This window comes from Stegostoma tigrinum, chromosome 22, assembly GCF_030684315.1.
Source record: "Stegostoma tigrinum isolate sSteTig4 chromosome 22, sSteTig4.hap1, whole genome shotgun sequence".
Lineage (NCBI taxonomy): Eukaryota > Metazoa > Chordata > Chondrichthyes > Orectolobiformes > Stegostomatidae > Stegostoma > Stegostoma tigrinum.
The window spans coordinates 31,534,617-31,558,136 of record NC_081375.1 but is presented as its reverse complement, the minus strand read 5'-3'; the positions used below and the strand labels follow the sequence as shown (position 1 = coordinate 31,558,136).

The following is a 23,520-nucleotide window of genomic DNA, read 5'->3' as shown; positions in this document are numbered from 1 at the left end:
GCTGTGTAATAATCTAATTGCTTCTCTCCAGAGTTAACAGTGCTCATGTTACAGCCTCCATTTACACAGAATTCTATTATTGAGACCGATTTTGCAAATGATCAAATTAATGGCAGAAAGTGAGAGCATTGTGTAAACAAATATGGAACTTTTAGAGCAACAGAGGTGAATTAATGAATAATTTATACAGTTAATTAAGAAGCTACCTTGTTTTCAACAAAATCACAGGCATCTAGCAGATTGACTTATATTCAAAGAAAATAACAAACTTAATTAAAATTTCACCTTCATTCATACGCTAGCCTTAAATAATCATTCCACAGATATTTGCTTTTCCATTCTTTTAACATTCATGCTTTCCTTTATTTGGCTTAGTTTTTGGTTTCTTTGTCTCCCAGTTCATACATTGTGGGCTCACACCCTACACTGACTTTGAACACAATATTAAAGGATCGCTGCATTGTCAAGTTAACTTCTCTTTGGATGAGATGCTACTTTAGAGCCTTTTCTGCTGGTTTTAGTTGATGTTAAAGATATTTTCCTCTTTGCCTTACCCCATACATGGGACGGAATATTGCCCCCTCAAGCCACATAACTAATTTTCTCTCACTGATGGAGTGAAATACTTATGGTCCTTGGCTAATTACTTTATCTACCTGGATTTGAAAAACAGAGTGTTTGAACATTTCTGTTTTTACCAATAACACTCAAAATTGCAGGTTCTTCTCACTAAAGTTTGCAGGATTCTGCTCTGTACAAAATGGCAGCTGTATTTTACCGGGATAACATCAGTTCCTGCACTTCAAAGTAATTTATTGTGTATGCAACGCTGAGACATCTAAGACATGACAAGGCACTAAATCTTCTTCTATGCTGCATATACTTCATTTACTCACAAGCATCAAAAGATAAGCAATTATCACAAATGATCAATCATGATAGATGAGTGGTTGTAGACTTCCTATATGAAAAATGAGTATGAGTAGGAAAAACACACATTGTCAAACTCTGTTGGTGGCCGTGTATTGTTAATGTTATTTTAATTAAAAGTGATTTTTCTTCTTGTTGGTATTTAATTATATGCAGAGACTCCAGACCAGTTTAATTTTATGTAAAATTTTCCTAAAAAGCACAATGACTCACAGTCAAAGCATAAATCTTTTTGTCATACTTTTAACCAAATTGTAACTAATGTGAAAGTCAAGCCCCATTTCAAGAATGGTGCAATTCAGTACATTAGTCACAAGATGGTTATCTGCCAAGCGTTCTGTAGCACATGCTGCTGACCGACAGAAATCAGCTCATAATTGTGCTTTTAATCAGTTTTGGGGTAAGGTAAGATCACAGCTGACTTGCTGCAAATGGCTGCTGCTGTGGTGTCATGCAAATTCAACAAAGTCATGGCTGAAGGAATTTAACCTTTCTGAAATAAAGAAAACCTCTACAACCAATGATTAATGTTAATCAATGTTTTTCTTAAGTTTGGTGTTAGGACAGAGCTAAGGAGCTTTACACTGCATCTGGCTATACCATGTCTAACCTGAGAACCCTGCTGTTGATACTTGGTTCCTGAGTTAAGAAGAGCCTCATGTCGCAGCACTTTACATTCATTTGTGCATTTTTATAATGGAATGCCACTGGAAAATAGTGTTTGGGTTGCCATTGTAATTAATCAGCATGTTGCACTTGCAAGTCAAACATTATAATGGTAGCTTTCTTTTTCACAGACTCATTGTTCTGAAATAAGGTGGCTTTGGGCAACTCAGTAGTACAAAGAATCAATGTGTAGTCCTTATGGTAGCTCAGTTGGCCTGATGGCTCATTTACAATCCATACAGCATGGGTTCAATTCCCACACTGGCTGAGATTTCTCCTGAAACCACAACTCCCCTCGCCCCGGCCACCCTCACCTGAGGCATGGTGACCCTCATGTTAAACCACCACCAGTCATCCCTCCAATGAAAGAACAGCCCTGTGGTCTGGAAAGACTGTGATGACTTTTATTGTCTTTAGGACAGATGGGACTAAGAATCTCCCTTGAATCGTAAAAGTGACATCACTGCGAGATACTGACATGTGAATATTCTGATAACACTTTGTAAAAGCGTGTAATCTACTGTGATCCAATTCAACTCATTCCCGTGGCTTGAGAAGACATATGACGCAAAGAGACTAGAAAGGGGTAGATAACAAATTGCCTGTCCCTCACCCCTCGTAATGAGCTTTAAAAATCTGAAAAGATCTGAAAATAAAACCACATAAATGGCACAGATTTAAACATTTTACTGCTCCAAACAATTTCTAAGTAAGTGTGCCAGAACTTAATTATTTCACCTGAGGCATTTGTTTAAAAGATGACTATTGAGCTCAAGCATGGAGGTTTGTTCAGCTTCACTGAAAATGAAAACATCTTTAAAAAAATACGTTTGATGCACGTGCAGACAGACCTTTGATTCTCACATAAGCACACAACCCATTTGTACAACATGGTATCTGTTAACAGTGAACAAGATAGTTTCTGTATAGAACTGAAAAACAACCTCATTTTTGGAGCTGAAAAGGAATTTGAGTTTTGTGCTATTTTGTGAGGAAGGTAAAGGGTCATGACCTATCATTTGAGAAATGACCTGTTATATGTGTGACAAGACAGGGTTTAATTTTTCATTCAGAAAATCATCACCTGACACCTTCGTTTTGGGGGATAAACTTTAAGTGTCATTCTCGTCTTCTTTCGGAGCATCTGTATGTAGCTTTGAGTATTCCTCATAGTCAGAATCTTAGACTCTCCAATGAATGCGCCAACAATGAACATCATTAATTTAACTTTTCTTATGTCTTTGTATAAGATGCCCTTGTTACTGAAAGAAAGACTCCACAGCTCTTTCTCTAGAGTAGTATGGGAAGGCTCAGGAGGGTGGCGAGGGTGTCTTCTTGACAATAACACTTGTGGAAGATGATAGAATGAGCATCAAGTAGGATTTGCATTTGGCCTCATGTTGACCTGGTCAGTACATATATTAACAATAGGAATGTAACCCATTTGCCTTTGAGGAGTGATCTGAGTATACGAAGCTGGAGAGGCAACATTTCACACTTCCCAATCTGGAGTCCTCAACTTAACAGTGACACCCGCAACTGACTCGATTTCAAATGCATTGAATGTTCAGAGTATATCAAATAATGGGAGAAATTTAATTATGGATAATTTATGAAGTCAAGATACTTATAGTGTAAATGTAGTGTAACCAGCCACATTGTTTAATTAATTGCAGAGTGCAGAATACATTATTCTCAGAGAACACACTAAAATTAATCAATGCTTTATGGAAGAGAAACAATTAATGAAGTCTTTGTTCAGACTGTAGCCATTCCCACCATTAAGATGTTTGAGGGAGTAGCATCACTTAGTAAAGACAATGGAAAGACTGCCAAGGAAGTCCTACTTTTATACAAAAAAGACTAAAAGAACTGTGGATGCTGGAAATCAGATTTAAAAAAAACAGAAGTTGCTGGAAAAGCTCAGCAGGCCTGGCAGTATCTATGGAGACAAATCAGAGTTAAAATTTTGGGCCCAGTGACCCTTCCTCTGGCCACTGGACCCGAAACACTAGCTCTGACAGCGGGTTTTGAGCAGATTTGTAGCTCAGGTTGAGGTTCTGGATGTGAGTTTGCTTGCTGAGCCTGGAAGGTTTGTTTTCAGATGTTTCGTCACCATTCTAGGTAACATCATCAGTGAGCCTCCGATGAAGCGCTGGTGTTATGTCCCGCTTTCTATTTTTCTGTTTAAGTTTCCTTGGGTTGGTGATGTCATTTCCTGCGTTGGTGATGTCATTTCCTGTTCTTTTTCTCAGACGATGGTAGATAGGCTCCAAATCAATGTGTTTGTTGATGGAGTTCCGGTTGGAATGCCGTGCTTCTAAGAATTCTCGTGCGTGTCTCTGTTTGGCTTGTCCTAGGATGGATGTGTTGTCCCAATCAAAATGGTGTCCTTGCTCATCTATATGTAAGGATACTCGTGATAGTGGGTCATGTCGTTTTGTGGCTAGCTGATGTTCAGAACGGGTACCCAATGAACACAGTCTGCCAATTTCTCAGCAACAAACCCAAACAAACAGACAAAACGGGCCCAGAAACCATAACCACTCTCCCCTACATCAAAGACATTTCCGAAATGACTGCCAGACTACTCGGACCTCTTGGCAACAGGGTAGCCCACAAACCCACCAACACACTAAAACAGCAGCTAATGAACTTAAAAGACCCTATACAGACAACAAGCAAAACGAACGTCATCTACAAAATACCTTGCAAGAACTGTGACAAACACTACATTGGACAAACAGGCAGAAAACTAGCCACCAGGATACACGAACATCAACGAGCCACAAAAAGACATGATCCACTATCACTAGTATCCTTACATACAGATGAGGAAGGACACCACTTTGATTGGGACAACACATCCATCCTAGGACAAGCCAAACAGAGACACGCATGAGAATTCCTAGAAGCATGGCATTCCAACCGGAACGCCATCAACAAACACATTGATTTGGAGCCTATCTACCATCCTCTGAGAAAAAGAACAGGAAATGACATTGCAAATGCAGGAAATGACATCACCAACCCAAGGAAACCTAAACATATAAATAGAAAGCGGGACATAACACCAGCGCTTCACTGGAGGCTCACTGATGATGTTACCTAGAATGGTGACGAAACGTCTGAAAATGAACCTTCCAGCTCAGCGAGCAAACTCACATCCACTAGCTCTGATTTCTCTCCACAGATGCTGCCAGACCTGCAGAGCTTTTCCAGCAATTTCTGTTTTTGTTCCTACGTTTAGATTATTTCTTTGCCCAGTGCATATGAACATCTGTTGAGAATTTAATTTTTTTTGTTATTTATCATTTTTTTTGTCAAAATGTATGTTTCTTATGGAAAGCAATGTAAATGAACTCCACCCGTTTTATAACATACTACTTAGAATTTAGCATTTTACTCATTACACTGTAGGTCCTGATTTTGAAACTCTCCCCATTATCTAGATCAAATTAGAACAAATTTGTTTTCAAAATCTAAGAGTCTCATAAACAGACTTTTCATCCTGACCAAAGAGCTGAAAATGAAGTAAGAATTTTGTTGTATTCATCTTGGTGCACAATACCGAAACAGCACTGATTGCCTGATGGGTTCAAGCATTACACAGTGGGTTGCAACATCTTACTGACTACTTAACTTAAGAAAATAGATTTTCTCAAAAATTCATGAGCTAGCCTCTTGATTGCATAAGCCATCCAGATGCATCTCTCTAGGACCTGGACAGTAAATATCAGATGGATATATTAACAAGAGAAGCATCAGCATCAAACCTCAGTACAACCAAAGTGCATAGATATGTGCATTCCAGCAACAATAATCATTAACAGGAACACTGGATGATTTCTTTTACCCTCTTTATCCAAGGGTTGCTGATACCAATTTTTGTGTTCAATTGCTCAACTGCTCCAACTGAGGTCAGCTAATTCAGTACAGATTGAGAGTTAAACAAGCTGAAAAAGGCCTGAGGAATAAAAATAATTTTCTGAGTCCTAATCTTACTTTCTACACTTTTGTTTAAAAATGACCTCTCACATTTTCAGCTGGCACGGCAGTCGGCATTTCATTAGGTCAATGAGGAACAGGTTATGCAGTATGAAATGCAGGTAAATATTACTGATGTCCATGTGTAATCATAAGTGCTGTTGCACTACCTGCAAGTTAATGGATTGAAGAGATCATTCCAGTTGTATGCATATTCATAAGAGACCTACAGGTACTTAATTACCCTTCAAATATTCTCTTAGTGTAAAGTAAAAAGAAAGAATTTTCTTTTTTGGAAAAAGTAAAATTCAGTTAAAAATCAAGTGGTGAAATCACAACATTCAAGCATTGACCAAATTGGTGAGAGGCATGCCAACGTTTTAAATATATAAAGAACAATACCTGCCCAATTCCTCCTCCTGCTATTTCAATCTACATTACTGTAGCCATAATTTTAGACAGTAATGATAGAAAATTTACCAGCATTCCTGCTCCTGACTACTTTCTATTGATGCATGTGTATGTGCAAATAAATGAAGAGAAAGGTCAGGATGGAAAGCAAAAATTCCAAGATCAAGGCATTATCACAACTCACTGAGATACCACGATGGAAATCAAGCTCCATGATTTCCCGAGTTATCAGAAAATATAAGGTTTCATCAAAATACAAAATATTCCCAACTTACCTGTCTACTAGAGTTAGGTTAACAGAAAACATGGGCCAGGTTTCTGTACTTACCAAAAATAACTACGTTATACAGATAAATAGATTCTAGGCACAGGTAAACTGTAATTAATTGTCAACATATAACTCTACCATTTAAACTCTATAACTTTTCTAAAATTCCCCAACACACTTATCTGGTGCAGGCACAATGGGCTGAATGGCCTCTTTCTGCACCATAGCACTTCTGTGATATAAAGACAAACACAGACAGATTAAAAAAATACTTTGGTATCGTTGGTGGTGAGAAACAAACTGGAAAAATCATGAGCCCACAGTGTTTGTTATGATGATCCTCTTGCTTGCTAGCACTTTATGTTCTTGAATCTCTTTCCTCGAGGTCCTTTTTATACATTGGTGGGAGGCACAGGTGATCAGTGGTTTAGTTACAAAGTTTCATAGTTACTGCTTAAGAGTGATTTTAACCCACATTTTTTAGGTTTTGTTCAGTATGCAGCAATGCTTTAAGTATTTTACTACAGAAAAAGAAACATCAACTCTTGCAACTATCAAAAGGCTTCTGCTAGTACTGTTAACAACAAGCTGTACTGCTTCCCAAGAGGCAGCTAGATGGTTATTGTCAATCTGATGGCTTTTGTCATCTACAGCTTCTCACACTCCAAAAATCAAGCAGCTACGTGTTGCCAGCCAAATCTCACTTTCTGGTGCTAGCCTGTCCACAAACAGCCTACCCCACTGTTTGAACAAAGCCACAGTATAAATAAGTTTCCCAAAGTGCAGCAATTCCTACCACAGTCCTTTTCTTAAAAACAATCTTTCTCCTATCAGTGGAAAGTACTGAAGGGCTGGTGACATCAAAGCAATAGAAATTCATCCTGGGTGATAGAACAGAAAAGACACTTGCATGTTGGTTGGACATGATATAGTCTGACCAATGCACTGTTCCACTCCAAACACAATCACACGTCTTTTTACATTACTGCTTGTGACATACTTCTGATGTACTATGTACCTACCAAGATGAGACAGGAAACAATCTATAACATAAATCTTAAAATAGTAAACATTTTTATACTTCTGGCATTGCATACTCCATTTAAATGAAATTTAAATATAAACTAAGCCATAATAATATTTTTACAAGCCAATGTTGAGCATTGAACATTGACTTCATTTAACAACCTCTGTCCAAACCAACATATTTCAATCTATACAGGTATTTATTGAACATACTTGGCATTTTTTTTAGCCTAGTAAGTAAACTTCTTGTGGTGTAAATCAAGCATAATAATCAATTCTAATGACTTACAAAACAATGATCCATATTCCATGAGCTTGTTTCATGGTGCCACTCCAATAGTTTGTCTGCATTGAATATGCTGCATTTTCCCCTGTTTATTTTCTATATAAATGAACACACCAAGATTTGCATCAGAGGGTTAACTGAACAAAACCTAAAAAATGTGGGTTAAAATCACTGAAACCATTACAGATAGCTCTGATATTTGATTAACGTGCACAGATTATCCTTGATTCCCTCAAATATTTTCAGCCTTTGTTGTGTTCTGATAATGAAGGCAGACCATGTTCGCTTTGCTCCTTAGCTCAGGATTGACTTAAAAAGTAAAGTAGAATTGCCTCAGCAGTATGTTTCACAACAATTCAGTTTGAAATGATGAAGAAATTTTCAATTGCAGCATACACAAATTAAGAAGATAAACTTTAATATAATTTTGCTAAAAATATTTTTGTAACAGCAAGCTAGAACTAGCTGGAAACATGCATTTAAAATTTATTGGAGATATGCTGTAGGGTTTCCAGTGAAATTCCTGATCCAAACTAAATGTATACACCTATGGTTTATGGTCACAGCTGCCCCAGACCACTTCATGAGGCTGGCTATGTGTTCATGTGCTTAGGCATCTTTGCCTATAAAAAGATTGGTTATCTGTTTGTTAACCATTCTGATAAGAATCTCTTGCTTCATTGCTCAATTTATTTAGGAAAGGTTTTTGCTCTGGATTACAATAACATTGCAACCCTCGCAATTGAGCATATTTACTCCAAATAAAGCTATAAAATTGCAGCAAGTAATAATTTGAAGCTGCAATGCAACTCTGGTTTAGCAATGGTGTAGCCCGAAACGTCAGCTTTTGTGCTCCTGAGATGCTGCTTGGCCTGCTGTGTTCATCCAGCTCCTCACTTTGTTATCTTGGATTCTCCAGCATCTGCAGTTCCGATTATCTCTAGCACTGGTGTAGTATTAGGTTTCTCCAGTTAGCATCTAATTGGCTTTTGAAGCACAGGCACTTAAATGATAGAGACAGCTATACAGCAGTCTATACCACCCTGGAATTTGCAATCACCTGTTTTTAGTCCCTGAAACTCCTTCTTTGTTACCAGGGCTTTTGCTGTGCAACTGTGAAGATGCAGACACCTCTGACTCTTGTTAAAGGTTTTCATTTAATGAAGGCCATGATTTATTACCACTGTGTAAAGCTGAGACCTCCCCCATTCACACACCATCCCCCTACCCTCCCACCCCATGCAACCCCTCAACAAAGTGTGCTGAACCTGACATATAAAAAAATGGGAGTGACTCATTCGCTAAGCACTTGTTCAAACATTCAATCAATGAGTTATAATTAATTCAATACAAAGCTCAACTACATGTGTACTAATGAGGTTTCAAACGTACCCACCCAACACTGCAGCACTGAAAAGAAGTTAAAAAAAGGGACAGATCCGGAGATAAGTGACAAAGCAGCTTGTCTGCTTTGAAGTACCAGGTGACAAAAGCACTTCATCCAAAAACAGACCTGATTCATTGAGGCACTGATAGCAGCTCAGCAACAGGGGTTACATTAGGGGTAGAAGCATCATTGCCCATTTCAATTAATGAAAAATCTAGAAAATAATCAAAGTTAAAAGCAAAAAGTGTCCTAAACACACAAAAGAGCCACCAACAATGACGTCAGTTTGGTGCCTTTAACGTAATAAAACACCCTAAGAGACTGGAGCATTAGAAAGCAATAAGGTGATATTCAGTCACAGCCAACAGCTTAGAAAAAGAGATAGATTTTGAGGAGTGTCTTTAAGGAAGACAGCAATTTTGAGAAGTGAATACCAGAGGGTACAGGGGAAAGAAATAAGTTAATATTTTAGGTGAAGCTCTTTCAACATGTTTAGAGAATAACTCAAAAATCTTAGTATTAGCTCCAGTTTACTAAATAGGGCCATTTATAAATGGAAGAATTGGAGTCTATACAAGCAGAATTATCCTTCAAACCCTTGTGATGGTCAGATGCTTGGCATGTGTACCTAATCATTCTTCGGAGTTGGGCCTTTGATCTGTAGGCACATTTCAAATCTATTACTATATAAATTCTAAATAGAAAATTTCTAAAAAGCACAACTTTCCCACTCAGAACCTACAAGACATCAGTCTGAATCCCTGCCATCTTCCATTTTTAATCTGAATTTCTACTCTGCATGTAAGAGTAACCCATGACCCCAGTCTCTCATGTAGTCATTTTTCTTGCACCCTTTCACCCCCCCAAAACAAAATTGGTATATTTCAGTATTCATCAGCATAATCACTTGCATATTGTCTGCACCAGGCCTCTTCCAGCTGTCATATCATGTCAAAGCCAATGATAAAATGAAAACCAGCAGATTCAGTCAGAATAGATTAAGATTAAGTTAACAAAAGAAAAGCACCATATTGAAAAATTCACTTCGTAATGTCAAGCTCAATAATGGAGCAACACACAATATTGTTTTAATTATACATGGAGATATTAGTCTTTGAAGGATTTCTGATTATACAATAAAACAATGCTAGTTGTTTTATAAAGGCACACTGTAAGTTAGGTCCCAAGATTAAACCCAATGTGTATACAATTTTCAATTAAATAAAACCAGCTGTTGGAATAATTACCATTGCTTCATGATGTGTTATGACCATTATAACAATCTGATAAATACTATTCCAATCAGATAGCATGGTCATTTTCTAGTGAAAGTCTAAGGGACTATGTTGTTTTTAATGATACAAATCACCAGCAGTGTCCACTGATAACAGAGAAAGTGCTTCAGGCAAAACCATGAGAGGCATGGGTATTGCTCAGAGCTCAACATCTTTTTTACTGTGTCCCAAAAAAAACAGATTCCATCTTTTTTTAATACTCACTTTTAATGTCCCTGTTAAAAAAAATTAACAAGCTGTTTGGATTATTGGAAAAGCTTCAGACTGTTGATGTGGTGGAGGATTTTTTCCTAATGATTTCTTTCATGTTCTGTAAATCTTGGTTTTAATTATAATAATTGAGCAAGGCTGTTGCCAAGATTAAGCATATTGTTTTGTTTATAAAGGTATGCTTCTTTCGTGAAAAACTACGCAGGAATAAATAACTAAGTGAAGTTTGTATAATTGCCGTTGCTTTCACCTTTGTGTGAAACACCTTTGGGACAAGTTAATAAAGTATTTGTCTGCTCCATGAATTATCTGATGGCTAAGACACAGGAATTCTCCATAATACTATAATATCATAGCACAGGAGGAAATCTTTGAACCCTGTGACCACTTAAAGGCTTCTTTCACTTTCAAAGTGTGCATCTCCCTTTTCACTAACATCTGCAAAACAAATTTGATGCAAATGTTTTATACTGGGTGTTATAAAGATAAATTAGAGAAATGTACCAAAGCAATAAATGTTTCCCATTTGTATTCCTCTCAAAATTTGAGCAAAAATAACTTTTTGTCAGTAATTTTAGTTAAAATCTTTCAGAGCAATTTTAAAACCACTTAAAACGACAGAATATTCCCCTACTTTTTGGTTTATTATGATTTGTATTGGCACATCCTGTCACCAAGCATTTTGCTTCTTCTACTTTACTGCATGTTATGCGTTTGTGATCACTATTTGCTCCACTATTAGATGAAAAAGATCTATTTCTGATCAACTTTCCAGTTTTACTTGGTTCTGGTGGATTTCCTACATAATGTAATTGAAGAGCTTAAGTACACCATTAGAAACCACAGATAAAGTATAAGGCTCCTTTGGAGCTCATCTAAACATGTTGCAAAGGAGAAGCTAATATACTTGTAGTTATTCAAACTCTGGAAGCTTCTTTGCACACTTGCAAAACACCCACAAATCTCAAGATATTACCCAAAGTCAGATAGCATGAGCCTTGAGCCAAATCCCTGTTAATAAATCAAACTGCTTTCAAAGAATAAATGATTCAACATCATTATTAGATAGCAGATGGATAAAATACAAATACATCAAATATTAGTCACTATTGTCAAATCTTTTCTATCCATAGTATATTAACCATTGCACTTATTCCTACTGTTCAGATGCTAGGCTGGAGGCTAGAGGCATCCAGACATCCAATCCGTGAAAGTGAACAAGGAAGCATTTTAAAATGAACAAAAATAATAAACAGACAAGTACAAATTAGTCCATCAAAGCTGCTTCATTGCATTATTTTGCATCTAGGTAACATGATCCCCAACCTTCTTTGTCCACCAAAAGCCATGTGCTTTAGTTTCCTGAGAGCAATAAAACACCTAATGTAAGTACAAAAAAAACACCATAGGTCAATTCTGGGAATAAAGAACTTTGGAAAATTTCTTTCTGACCTCTAAAGATAATCAAGACAAATCCAAGGAGATAATAATGGCATTTGGTATATTTCTCATCAACACCTCGCACTCAACAATATAAGCTATGGTGTGGAGATGCTGGCATTGGACTGGGGTGGATAATGTCAGAAATCACACAACACCAGGCTATAGTCCAACAGGCTTACTTAAAAATGCAAGTTTTTGGAGTCTCTCCCTTCTAACACCTGAAGGGGGAGAGAGGCTCTGAAAGCTTTTGTTTTCAAGTAAACCTGTTGAACTATAACCTGGTTAATAAAATGTGAGGCTGGATGAACATAGCAGGCCAAGCAGCATCTCAGCCTGAGATGCTGCTTGGCCTGCTGTGTTCATCCAGCCTCACATTTTATTATCTTGGAATTCTCCAGCATCTGCAGTTCCCATTATCTCTGAACTATAACCTGGTGTTGTGTGATTTCTAACAATATAAGCACCCTCCAAGATGTGAACAAAAGAGGTATGGTTAGTAAGTTTGCAGATGATACCAAAATTGAAAGTGTAGTGGGCAGTGAAGAAGGCGACATCAGAGTACAATGAGATCTTGATCAGATGGGTCAATGGGTCAAGGAGTGGCAGATGGAGTTTAATTTAGATAAATATAGGGTGCTGCATTTTGGAAAGGCCAATCACGGGAGGACTTATGTACTTAATGGTAAGATTCTGTGGGGTGTTGCTGAACAAAGAGACCTTGGAGTACAAGTTCACAGTTTCTTGAAAATGGAGTTACAGGTAGGTAGGATAGTGACGAAGGCATTTAGTATGCTTTCCTTGAAAAACGTAGAGGTGAGGGAGACATGACTGAAGTAGCTAAAAAGATGTAGGAACTAGGCTATATATGTGAACAGATTATTTGAATTAAACAAATGAGTGCATTGAGTGTAGGTACTGGGAGGTCATGTTACAGCTGTACAGGACATTGGTTAGGCCGCTTTTGGAATACTGTGTGCAATTCTGGTCTCCTAGCTATATCAGAAGGACATTGTGAAGCTTGGAAGCATTCAGAAAAGATTTACAAGGATGTTGCCAAGGTTGGAGGGTTTGAGCTATAGGGCGAGGCTGAATGGGCTGGAACTATTCAACACTTTGCACTCAACAATATAAGCATCCTCCAAGATGTGAACATAGGGGTATAGGAGAGGCTGAATCGGCTGTGGTTCAGTGGTTAGCACTGCTACCTCACAGCGCTAGGGAACCATGTTCAATTCCACCCTTGGGTGACTGTCTACATGGAGTTTACATGTTCTCCTTGCATCTGCGTGGGTTTCTGCTGAGTGCTCTAGTTTCCCCCCACAGTCCAAATATATGCAGATTAGGTGGATTGCCCTTAGTGTTCAAGGATGCGTAGGTTATCCCTGAGAAATGCAGAATTACAGGATAAAGGGATGGGTCTGTGTGGGATGCTCTTTGGGGGGTAGATGTGAACTTGTTGGGCCAAATGGCCTGTTCCAACACTGAAGGGATTCTAATATTTCCCTGGAGCATCAGAGGCTGAGGGGTGACCTTATAGAAGATTTATAAAATCATGAGGCGCATGGATGGCATAAATAGACAAGATTTTTTCCCTGAGGTAAGGGAGACTAAAACGAGACGGCATAAGTTTGAGGTGAGAGGGATAAGATTTAAAAGGGACCTAAGGAGAACCGCTTGCACACAGATGATGGTGTTTTTATGGAATGAGCTGCCAGACAAAGAGGTGGAGGCTGGTACAATCACAACATTTAAAGGCATCTGGATACGTATATGAAAGGAAGGGTTTAGAGGGATAAGGGCCAATTACTGGCAAATGGGACTAGATTAATTTGGGATATCTGGTCGGTATGGACAAGTTGCTGTACAGCTCTGTGACTCAAATTGGTCCCTTTTGAGTGTCATAGTGAATTCACAATCACTGTGTAATCTGGCAGTTTATATCCAAAGTAAAATCTCTTGACATCTTACTTAGTTTTGCAATTAAGTGATTTGTGTACTCATTTCCATCACTCTCATTTATTTAATTCAAATAGTCAGTTCCCATATATAGCCTAGCTCCTACATCTTTTTAGCTACTTCAGTCATGTCTCCCTCACATCTATCAAGAGCAAAATGATCCAGATTTCTGAACTTATCATGGTAACTAAGCATTGCTAAATTTTATTTTAATCTACTGGCCCTCCTATGAACTTTTTTTCAGAGCTGCTTTGTTTCCCCGATCCTTCTCAAGAAAACAAACACAACTTATAAGTTTAGACCAGGAAATGGCAAAGCAGCTAGCAGTCCACAGTTGTAATGCCATATCCGAAATTGTCTCATATATTTTCAATGAGATAAAGTTTCCTTAGACTCCACTTGATGTTTTGACTCCTTGCTGCTGTTGTTATTCTATGTAGAGTTAACAAACTTACCACATCGTCTGAAGAAACAGGCCTTATTTGGTTGTCAGTTTTTGTTTTGTCTTTAAAAGCTCACAGGCACAAACGGCAACTGGATCTGTCCACCAAATATCATTCTTGATTCCAAAGGCTCTTTGAGCTGGCTAAGTTCTCGCCGGTAGGGTTTTTCAGGAGTGAACTCTCACCATATGATGGAATGTGTTGGAAGATGGGAAATTGGGAAACTACTGATGCTGCATAATAACCAACCTAGGGATCTTGTTCATTTCTAAATTTTGCAAAACATCTGGGAGACTTAGATAAGCTGATAAAAGTTAATCACATAATTTTCTGTACTTTATAAGATATCATGAAAACATAATGTGCAAAGTAAATAAGGTCAGATGCTTGTTTTCATTTATGGACTGTGACTGTAGCCTTTTCAATACAGACTGAATACAATTCAGAGAAATGGAAGATACCGGAATATCTAATCAATAGCATGGATATTGCATTGTATAGAAAAACAGTAACAAAGCAGAATAGGTTTGTACTACTATATTGGATCCTCAATGTGCTATGCCAAGGAATGCCACTCCATATAGAGTGAGTAGTTATCACATTGGTGGTACTAGTGGGTGGCAAGTGGAGCTTCTTTATAATGTGTGAGAAAATCAGTTTTTTATGGGGGAAGCAATGGCTTATGTTATTATCACTAGACTATTTATCCACAGATCCAGGTAATGTCCTGGGGACCTGGGTTCAAATATCTGGAATGAAGAGTCTAATAATGATCATGATATTGCATGGAAAAGCATACCTGGTTCACTAATATCCTTTAGGGAAGGAAATATGTCACCCTTACCTGATCTGGCCTACATGTGACTACATACCTACAGCAATGTGACTGACTCTTAATTGTCCGCTGGGCAATTAGGGATGGGCAATAAATACTGGCCTAGTAAGTAATGCCCACATTCTGTCAATGATTAAAAAGGAAATATCTTGGAATTTTCTGATATTTTTCTTTATCCTCTCTGATAGGTGAGTTTCTCATTGGAGGCTCACCTTTACATTGACTTCCAGAGGAGGAGGTGAAACTCAGGGATGCATTGAATTAAAGCTGCACCAAAAGCATGTGGCATCTGCCTGCCAATATCCTTGCATGGTTTTCTGTATAGTGTTTGCATCAAGAACGTAAGCAACACAAAGGAGAAAAGAAAAACCATCTCTTGGCTGAATGGCATATTCATTCTACACTAATCCATGTCTTCCCTGGACTGCCGTGGCAATACAGTCACATCTCCCCTGCCCATCACATCACCCTCACAACCTCCTCATATGCACACCAACTCATGCTCCTACCATACTTACCGACTCATCAAAGCCACCCTCATCTTTCCAAAATTAGCATAAGTATTTGTAACATCAGTACAACAATATTTTTAATCAAAACATATTGTAAGGTTGAATGTACATGTTTCTTAATCTGATGCTTAATCCAGCTATGAAATAGCCCTTACCAAAATCACTAAAGCAAGAGTCTAAATCATCCATAGGAGAAATGCATACGGCTGTTGGGCCTCAGTCACAGATCAGACCATGCTGTTGTCTCTCAAAATGCCATTGTTCCAGCTTAGGTGGCTGTGTTACAAAGCCTTTCATAAGAGCGTCACAGTGATTCATTGTATTTGCTTGCCAACCCATTGCACAGTTTTGGGCACAATCTGAATGACATGTATTTATGTTTAAATCTTTGAAAGCATTCTTTCTTTAAATATAGGGCGCACACCCTTAAATGGAAAATAAAATAACTCGGCTCACTTGCTCTTCATGTATCACCGAACTGAGCTCACCTCCACCTCATTGTTCAATTCGCCCAAATGGATACTTCTGGGAGACAGCATTGTTTCATGTTCTGGATTGCTAACGAAGTGATGTGGTCCATCAGTGATTATCTATTACAGGAATATCAGAAGGGAGAAAAGAGGAGAAAGGGTTTCCTCGGGAATAGAGCTGACTCAATATAAGAGTTGACTTAAATGTTTCACTAGGGGGCAGCATGATGGCTCACAGCAGCAGGGACACGGGTTCAATTCCACCCTCAGGCGACTGTCTGCGTGAAGTTTGTCCGTTCTCCTCGAACCTGCAAAGGTTTCCTCCAGGTGCTCTGGTTTCGTCCCACAGTCCAAATATGTGCACATTAGGTGGATTCCACAAGCCCACCACTCTCTGGCTGAAGAAATGTTGTCTCATTTCAGTTTTAAATTTTCCTCCTCTAATTTTAAGGCTGTGCCCACGGGTCCTTGTCTCCCCGCCTAACGGAAACAACTTCCTAGCATCCACCCCTTCTAAACCATACATTATCTTGTAAGTTTCTATTAGATCTCCCCTCAACCTTCTAAACTCTAATGAGTACAATCCCAGGATCCTTAGCCGTTCATCATACGTTAAACCTACCATTCCGGGGATCATCCGCTGGACACGCTCCAGAGCTACTATGTCCTTCCTGAGGTGAGGGGCCCAAAATTGGACACAGTATTCTAAATGGGGCCTAACTAGAGCTTTATAAAGCCTCAGAAGCACATCGCTGCTTTTATATTCCAACCATCTTGAGATAAGCGACAACATTACATTCGCTTTCTTAATTATGGACTCTACTTGCAAGTTAACCTTTAGAGAATCCTGGACCAACACTCCCAAATCCCTTTGCACTTCTGATTTGCAAATTTTCTCACCATTTAGAAAATAGTCCATGCCTGTATTCTTTTTCGAAAGTGCAAAACCTCACATTTACTCACATTGAATTTCATCAGCCATTTCCTGGACCACTCTCCTAAACTGTCTAAATCTTTCATTTGAATGAAGAATGCATATGAAGGTCGAACATTTCCAGATGAAATATAAAAGGAGATCTCATTGTGTCACAGACAATGGTGGTAACCTAGTCAAGCAATTTATTATAGAATGAGAAGTATATTCCAGCGATTCTTTTTGCAAACTATGAATATCTCTTGTTAGATTACCTGAAATTGTTCAATCTTTCACCACGTTGACTAAACGGAACTGCACACTTATGCTGGTACCTCCAGTCATCTATTTATTATTTCTGCCCTTAAAGTTCAACTTCGTCAGTTCCAGAAAGGTGTCCTCAAATTATCGCCTCCTCAAGGACCATTTCATTAGATTCACAAATCAGCTGTTCTGCATCCCACTACAATGCTGTACAGCAATTTTCCATGAAGACACTTCTAGGTTTCATGCAGAAACAAGTTTTATTTCATGGCTGTTTTGAGGTGCTGTAGGTTTGACACTGCAAGATTTTGAACTGCCTAAAGAATGAGCTTGCAATCAGAGATATTCACAATTCTCAAACCTTGTTGCAATATTCAATGATATTAACTTCATTATTATATCTATGTACTTTGGACTATACCTCTCACCCTCCCTCTTGATTGAAATTTGGGTATATTGCATGAGACTGTGAAATAAAGAGGAGAAAATATAAACAATGATGGTGTTCAGAAAAGTTTTAATATTTCAATCAGCCTTGAATGTATGGTACAAAATTGATGAGCAACAGTCAGAAGACTATTCAACACTTTTACATTGTACTGATCTACTCAAAAAAAAGTCAGAAATGACTACTAGACTCCTAAGACCACGTAAGATCATAATTTGCATGTAAACCTACCGCAACACAATGCCAAATGTTATCAAAGACTAAAGACCCCATACTGACAGTAAACAAGGCCAATGTGATATACAGAATACCATGCAGTGAATGCAATAAACATTACATTGGATAAACAAGGAGGAAACTGATGACCAAGATACATGAACACCAGCTGGCAGTAAAAAGATATGACCAATATTTACTTGTCCCAATACACACAGACAATGAAGGCCATCAGTTTGACTGGGACAAAGTGACTACACTGGGACAAGCAAACACCAGACGTGCAAGGGAATTTCTGGAAGCCTGGTTCTCGACACAGGACTCCATTAACAAACACATCGAAATAGACCCTGTATACAGACTGCTGCTAAAACAACAGAACCAGAAGTGACAAGACCATTACACTAGAGGATCATATAAATCCAAAAGGAAGCAGAACACCCATGCTTCGATTAGGGTTTGCACTGATGATGTTGCCCAGAAGGGTAATGAAATGTCCCTTTCACAGAACAACTAACTGCATCTACAACCTGAGCTACAAGTTTTCACTAAGACCTTAAAAAATGAACTACTGAGATGATCAAACTGCAATTCAAAAAGCTCTTGGAATACAAAATCTTGACTCACTCCCCATCCAGAAGAGAGTGGGGGTAGAATAACACCATTGACTCAACTGCTCTGGACTTTCTTTCCCACAATCCTTTTATTGCATTGCTTCTCCCTTTTATCATTTTTATTACAAGCATGTAATTAAATAACACTTGATTATTTCAACTATTCTCATTAAACATAGGTTATTTTCCAATGGTCCTAACCATGAACATTAGTTTAAATGGAAAATAATTTGGATGAAAACCCCATAAATTACATGATAATCTGTCTTCATTTCAGTTACATAGTGTATTGCTAATAAATATAGGTTTATAGTGCAAACGTGCAAATAAGATACATATACTTTATCTTCAATGATTTTCACTTGATGCCCTAGACACGAGAAGACTGTTTATTGCAGAAAACATTTTTGTTCTGAACAAGTTGATTTGGGAGGTTGAGCAGCAAATTGGTCGAAAGAATAGCAATAAATGCATTTCTAGATTTCAAGCCCTTACAAAAAATAGTGAAGCAGGACTGAAGGGCTGAATAGTTTACTCCTGTTCCCACATCCTAAATTCTTTACGTCATATATACTGTATAGTTAATAGTCATTAGAAATATTTTTAAAATGACCGTTCATTTCAGGAATACAGAGATATAAACCTGGTCATTTTGCTGCCGGAACAGTGACTTTTGATCACTATTTAATAAGGACATTCATATCTTTAAAATATAAATGTTAAAATTGTCATTGAAACAATGGACAGTGGAATTAGATATGTGTTAGTTGATGGTATAACAATATTGTATTGTATGGTTTATAAATTATTGTCACATTCCTGTTCTTCATGTGTTTACATGAATTTTTATGAAATCAGAGCATACTTAACTTAGAAAGGACATAAGGATAGTTTTAATTTTTACTGCACTTTCATGAGAATCAAAGGCTGTACAAAGGATTCAAATTCTAATATCAATTCAAAAGACAGCTTCGGTGTTTGTAACACTTAATAACCAATCACAGCATTGATCCTTATTTCATTGCGATCTTTTGTACAACATTTGCATGGCATATATTTTATTGATCATTTTCCTGTTGAGGATTATTTAAATCTGATTGCAGTGATTGGGTTTCTTGTCCACTGACCAGAATCTTTTTGAACTTGTATTGAATGAGTTTGGCAAGAGATTTATGGAACTGATGATACCTTGACGTTTAATTATTTTGTCCTTGCGTCAATGATGACTTAGGAAATTTTCACTGATTAAATATCATGAAGTATTTCAGATCATGTTCTCTCAGGGAAGAATTGAGGCAGGTGGCATAATTTAAAAGCAAAGATTATGAGCAGCAAATGTAGAGGCTGCATCACTATCTCTGTAAATCTCTTCTTTATTCCCCCTGTTTTAAGTTCTTATTTACTCTGAAACTCTATTATTGTTGGTTTATGTTGCCTTTCCTTACCCATTGTTGTATGTTCCTCACAGCATGCGATTGCCATCCGGTGGGTGCAGCTGGCAAGACCTGTAACCAAACAACAGGTCAATGTCCCTGTAAAGATGGTGTGACCGGCATCACATGCAACAGATGTGCGAAAGGTTATCAGCAAAGCCGATCTCCCATTGCCCCTTGCATAAGTACGTGGACTGATCTTTTTGTCCCTCTAAGTAGAAATAGTTTTGTAGCATGATCTGAATTGAAATTTGTTAATGTCTGACAACGACCTTGAAATGGTTGGGTCCAAATAAACTATCTTCATTTTTCTAAAGAGCCTCGACAAAGTTGTCCTTCTCCTTAGAAGCAAAACTATTTGATACAGCAAATTTTCTCATGGCCAATGGCAATAGTGCATCATCAATACCATGACTGTATACTTATCTGGACCTAGTTCAGACAGCCACAAAACATTCAAGGATACAATAATTCAGACATAGCACTACGTTCCTGCTGCATTGCCCTGACTTTGCATTTTTTCCCTAACCTCAAAAATCTGCATCATGACACAATATTACTTGGAATTCTGGCTCCCTCAGAGTTGAATTACTGCTGAGATAACCACAAATCTTAGGAAAATTTTCTGTAAGAACAAATGTGGACAAAACTCCAAATGATTAGTGACCCCTTCTTCACTCGCTACCTTGGCAGCTTTGGCTAGAAGGAAGAATGTTCCCAACGATAGACTTTACTACAACACCCTTCATACCACTATGTAATCAGTTATCACAAGACAGAAACACATAAGGTCATTTGGTGTTGCATCTAGTATATCAGCTATGAAATGAGGATGATGCTTATTCTGAGTCTACCATGATTGCTCAGCAGAGAATGCAATTCTTGGAATCATATACAATGGTCAATTAAATTTGAAAAAGAGTAGCTTTAATGCAGTTAGATGCAACATTCTGATAGTGTCCTGATTGTTCCTCCAGGAAAAAGGCATGTTTGGACAGTGAGTAAGAAGGGAACTAGAGTCAGCTTCATGATCCTAGGAGAATAACCCCTGAAAGCCACTGTCTGTGTTTGAACACAGGAACTGGCCGTTTGCCTGTAAGACCACATATGCTGCAGGAAACTAAACCCAATATGTCACAACTTTTGAAGACTAGACAGACAATGTTAGCATTAGATAGAGATTCACCTTCCACAAATGAAGCGTGTTGGCTTGAATAAAATGAAATTAGGACTTAAAACCATTAAATTCAAGTTGAGACCTCAAAAGTTCAAAAGCCTGAATTGCCTTAACCAGGATGTATTCAAACTGACTCACTTTATAAGAGGAGATCCCCATTCCCTTTCCCCATGTTGGATTTACCCAATTTTTTAAGGAGCTGGAAACATTTTGACCATGTGTCCCTTCATGACGATGGGAATCTTTCAAATTGAAAATGCTACAAACTTTTAGTAAATTTTAACTCATCTGAATTGTTTTAGATCCTAGACCCGGCAAGAAATTCATTCAGGCCATATTATCTTTACGCAGCTTCAGGATACGATTGGATATTAAATCAATTGAAATGCATTCTGCCCATGATATATATAGTTAAAATAATTATGATTGATTGAAGCTAGCTTAAAAGCATGAGTGTACACAGGTCAGACAGTGGCAACCATAATGTGACATTTGTTTCTATAAGACTTGATTCTTCACTCTCACCTTTCAAACAACCTTGTTTTTTTTTGGTGAATAACAAAATGTCATTGACATATATAATTGTGCTTGTTCTGATGTGCTGTGTACATCTGACAGAGTCAGAATTTGAGCTCTTAAACTTTCAGAATTTTATGTAACCCTGTCTCTGGTACTTCACACTGTCTACTTGTCATCAAATGTAGAAACACTCAGCTGAAAAAAAACCTTTGAGTTTAATCTCTACTTTTGAAATGAAAGTGCTCCTTCATGCATGGCCAATCTTAGTGCTGACTCTGTGCCAGAAAGGTGTAGGATTGAAAGAATCAAGCCTTGTTGGAGACAATATCCCAATTTGTTGTTATTCAATAGAAACTCCTGGGAATGAAGGAGGCACAATTATAAATAAACATTTGGGTTAAGAATGCACATGTGCCCTTTGAAGTTGTGAAAGAGGTATATGCACAAAATAAGTTAGTCTCAAAGATATTGAAATGCTTTGAACACTTGTGGATGATATATTGACATCTCATTGCTGTCGCTTGCCTTTCTTTCCCACAGAAATTCCAGTGGTCCCACCTACCACTGCTGCTAGCAGCACAGAGGAATCTGCCGGTAAGACTAGACATATTATCTTTCTCATGTTGCCTTCCCAGCTGGACAAACTCCCATTGTTTTGATATCCCTGCTTTTTTAAGAGAACACCAGCAAACCACAACAGCTGGCTACGTGGCTATTTCATTCCGCTGGCTCACTGCTGGCAATTTAAGATTGGATATTTTGTCTTATTTTGAGTTTTGCTGTGCTTGTTGACAGTTTGGTATAGCCGGCAAAGAAAAAATATCAAGCATCTATCGGTTTGAAAGTGTGTAACATCAGTTGGAAGAAAAATGCATTCTCTCTACTACTTCCAGCTTTAACAAAACTTCTAAGTTAGTACGTGCATTTGGAATCAAGGAAGCTTAAATATAGTAGCCAAGGTGAAAGGTTTGATTTTCTTCATCATCATCATCTGGGTTTAGAAGCTTAAATTATGAGAATGGGTTGTACAACCCTACGTAATAAAAGACAGAAAGTGCTGGAAAAGTCTAGCCAGTCTGGCAACATCTGAAGGGAGAAAATGGATTAACTTTTTGACACAAATATATCATGTTCAGCTTGAAACATTAATTCTGTTTTCCTCTTCGCAGAAGCTGCCAGACCTGCTGAGTTTTTTCCCCCCAGCACTTGCTGTTTTTATTTCAAACTTCTTGCACCAGCAATGTTTTGTTCTTGTACTGGGCCAGCTCATGCTTTCTTGCTCCATGACTAAGCTCCACATTTCTGGTGGCATCTTACAATGTCAGCTCCTTCAGAAATGCTGAACAAACCTGAGATGCAATTGCCTGTATGTTGAGCTGGGTTCTGAGGGAAAAATAAGCCACACTCCCTATTTATAGTCCTAGCTGCTGTCTTCTCATAAGTGTTTAATCACAAACACATTGAAAAGCTGTGGAACTTTTAAACCAATTTTCAGTGCATTAGTGAATGGATCTCTGAGTGAAATGACTCAGAAGTTCAGGGGAGTCATTGGAAGTAGTTGGAGATGTTAAGGTGGGGAGGGGTTTGGTTGTCAGAAGGTCTAGGTGAGTGCTTGAGGAATCACTTCTGTTACTCTTATAATCAGGAATTGCACGAGATTTTTCTGTTTTACATTTTATGGGTCAGTATTGAGTGAAATTAGTTACAATAGTCCAGGGAGACTTTTTAGGATTTTAGAATTTATTTAGGCTTTGGGGGAACAAGTAAATTGCTCATTGGAATATTGAAAGTGATCTGATCAAGATCTATAA

The 23,520-nt window shown here is 38.0% G+C and overlaps 1 protein-coding gene across 5 annotated transcripts in view; it reads left to right on the top strand.

The window, feature by feature from the left end:
- Nucleotides 1-23,520, top strand: part of ntn1a (netrin 1a) — a 205,371-nt gene that overhangs the window by 120,468 nt on the left and 61,383 nt on the right. For 4 of the 5 annotated variants that reach the window (XM_048555391.2, XM_048555394.2, XM_048555393.2 and 1 more), the window contains 2 exons: nucleotides 20,049-20,198; nucleotides 22,250-22,303. In XM_048555391.2, coding sequence (XP_048411348.1) covers nucleotides 20,049-20,198; nucleotides 22,250-22,303 — 204 coding nt within the window. The remainder of the gene's footprint in view (nucleotides 1-20,048; nucleotides 20,199-22,249; nucleotides 22,304-23,520) is intronic. The other variant, XM_048555395.2, reaches the window with a different exon arrangement.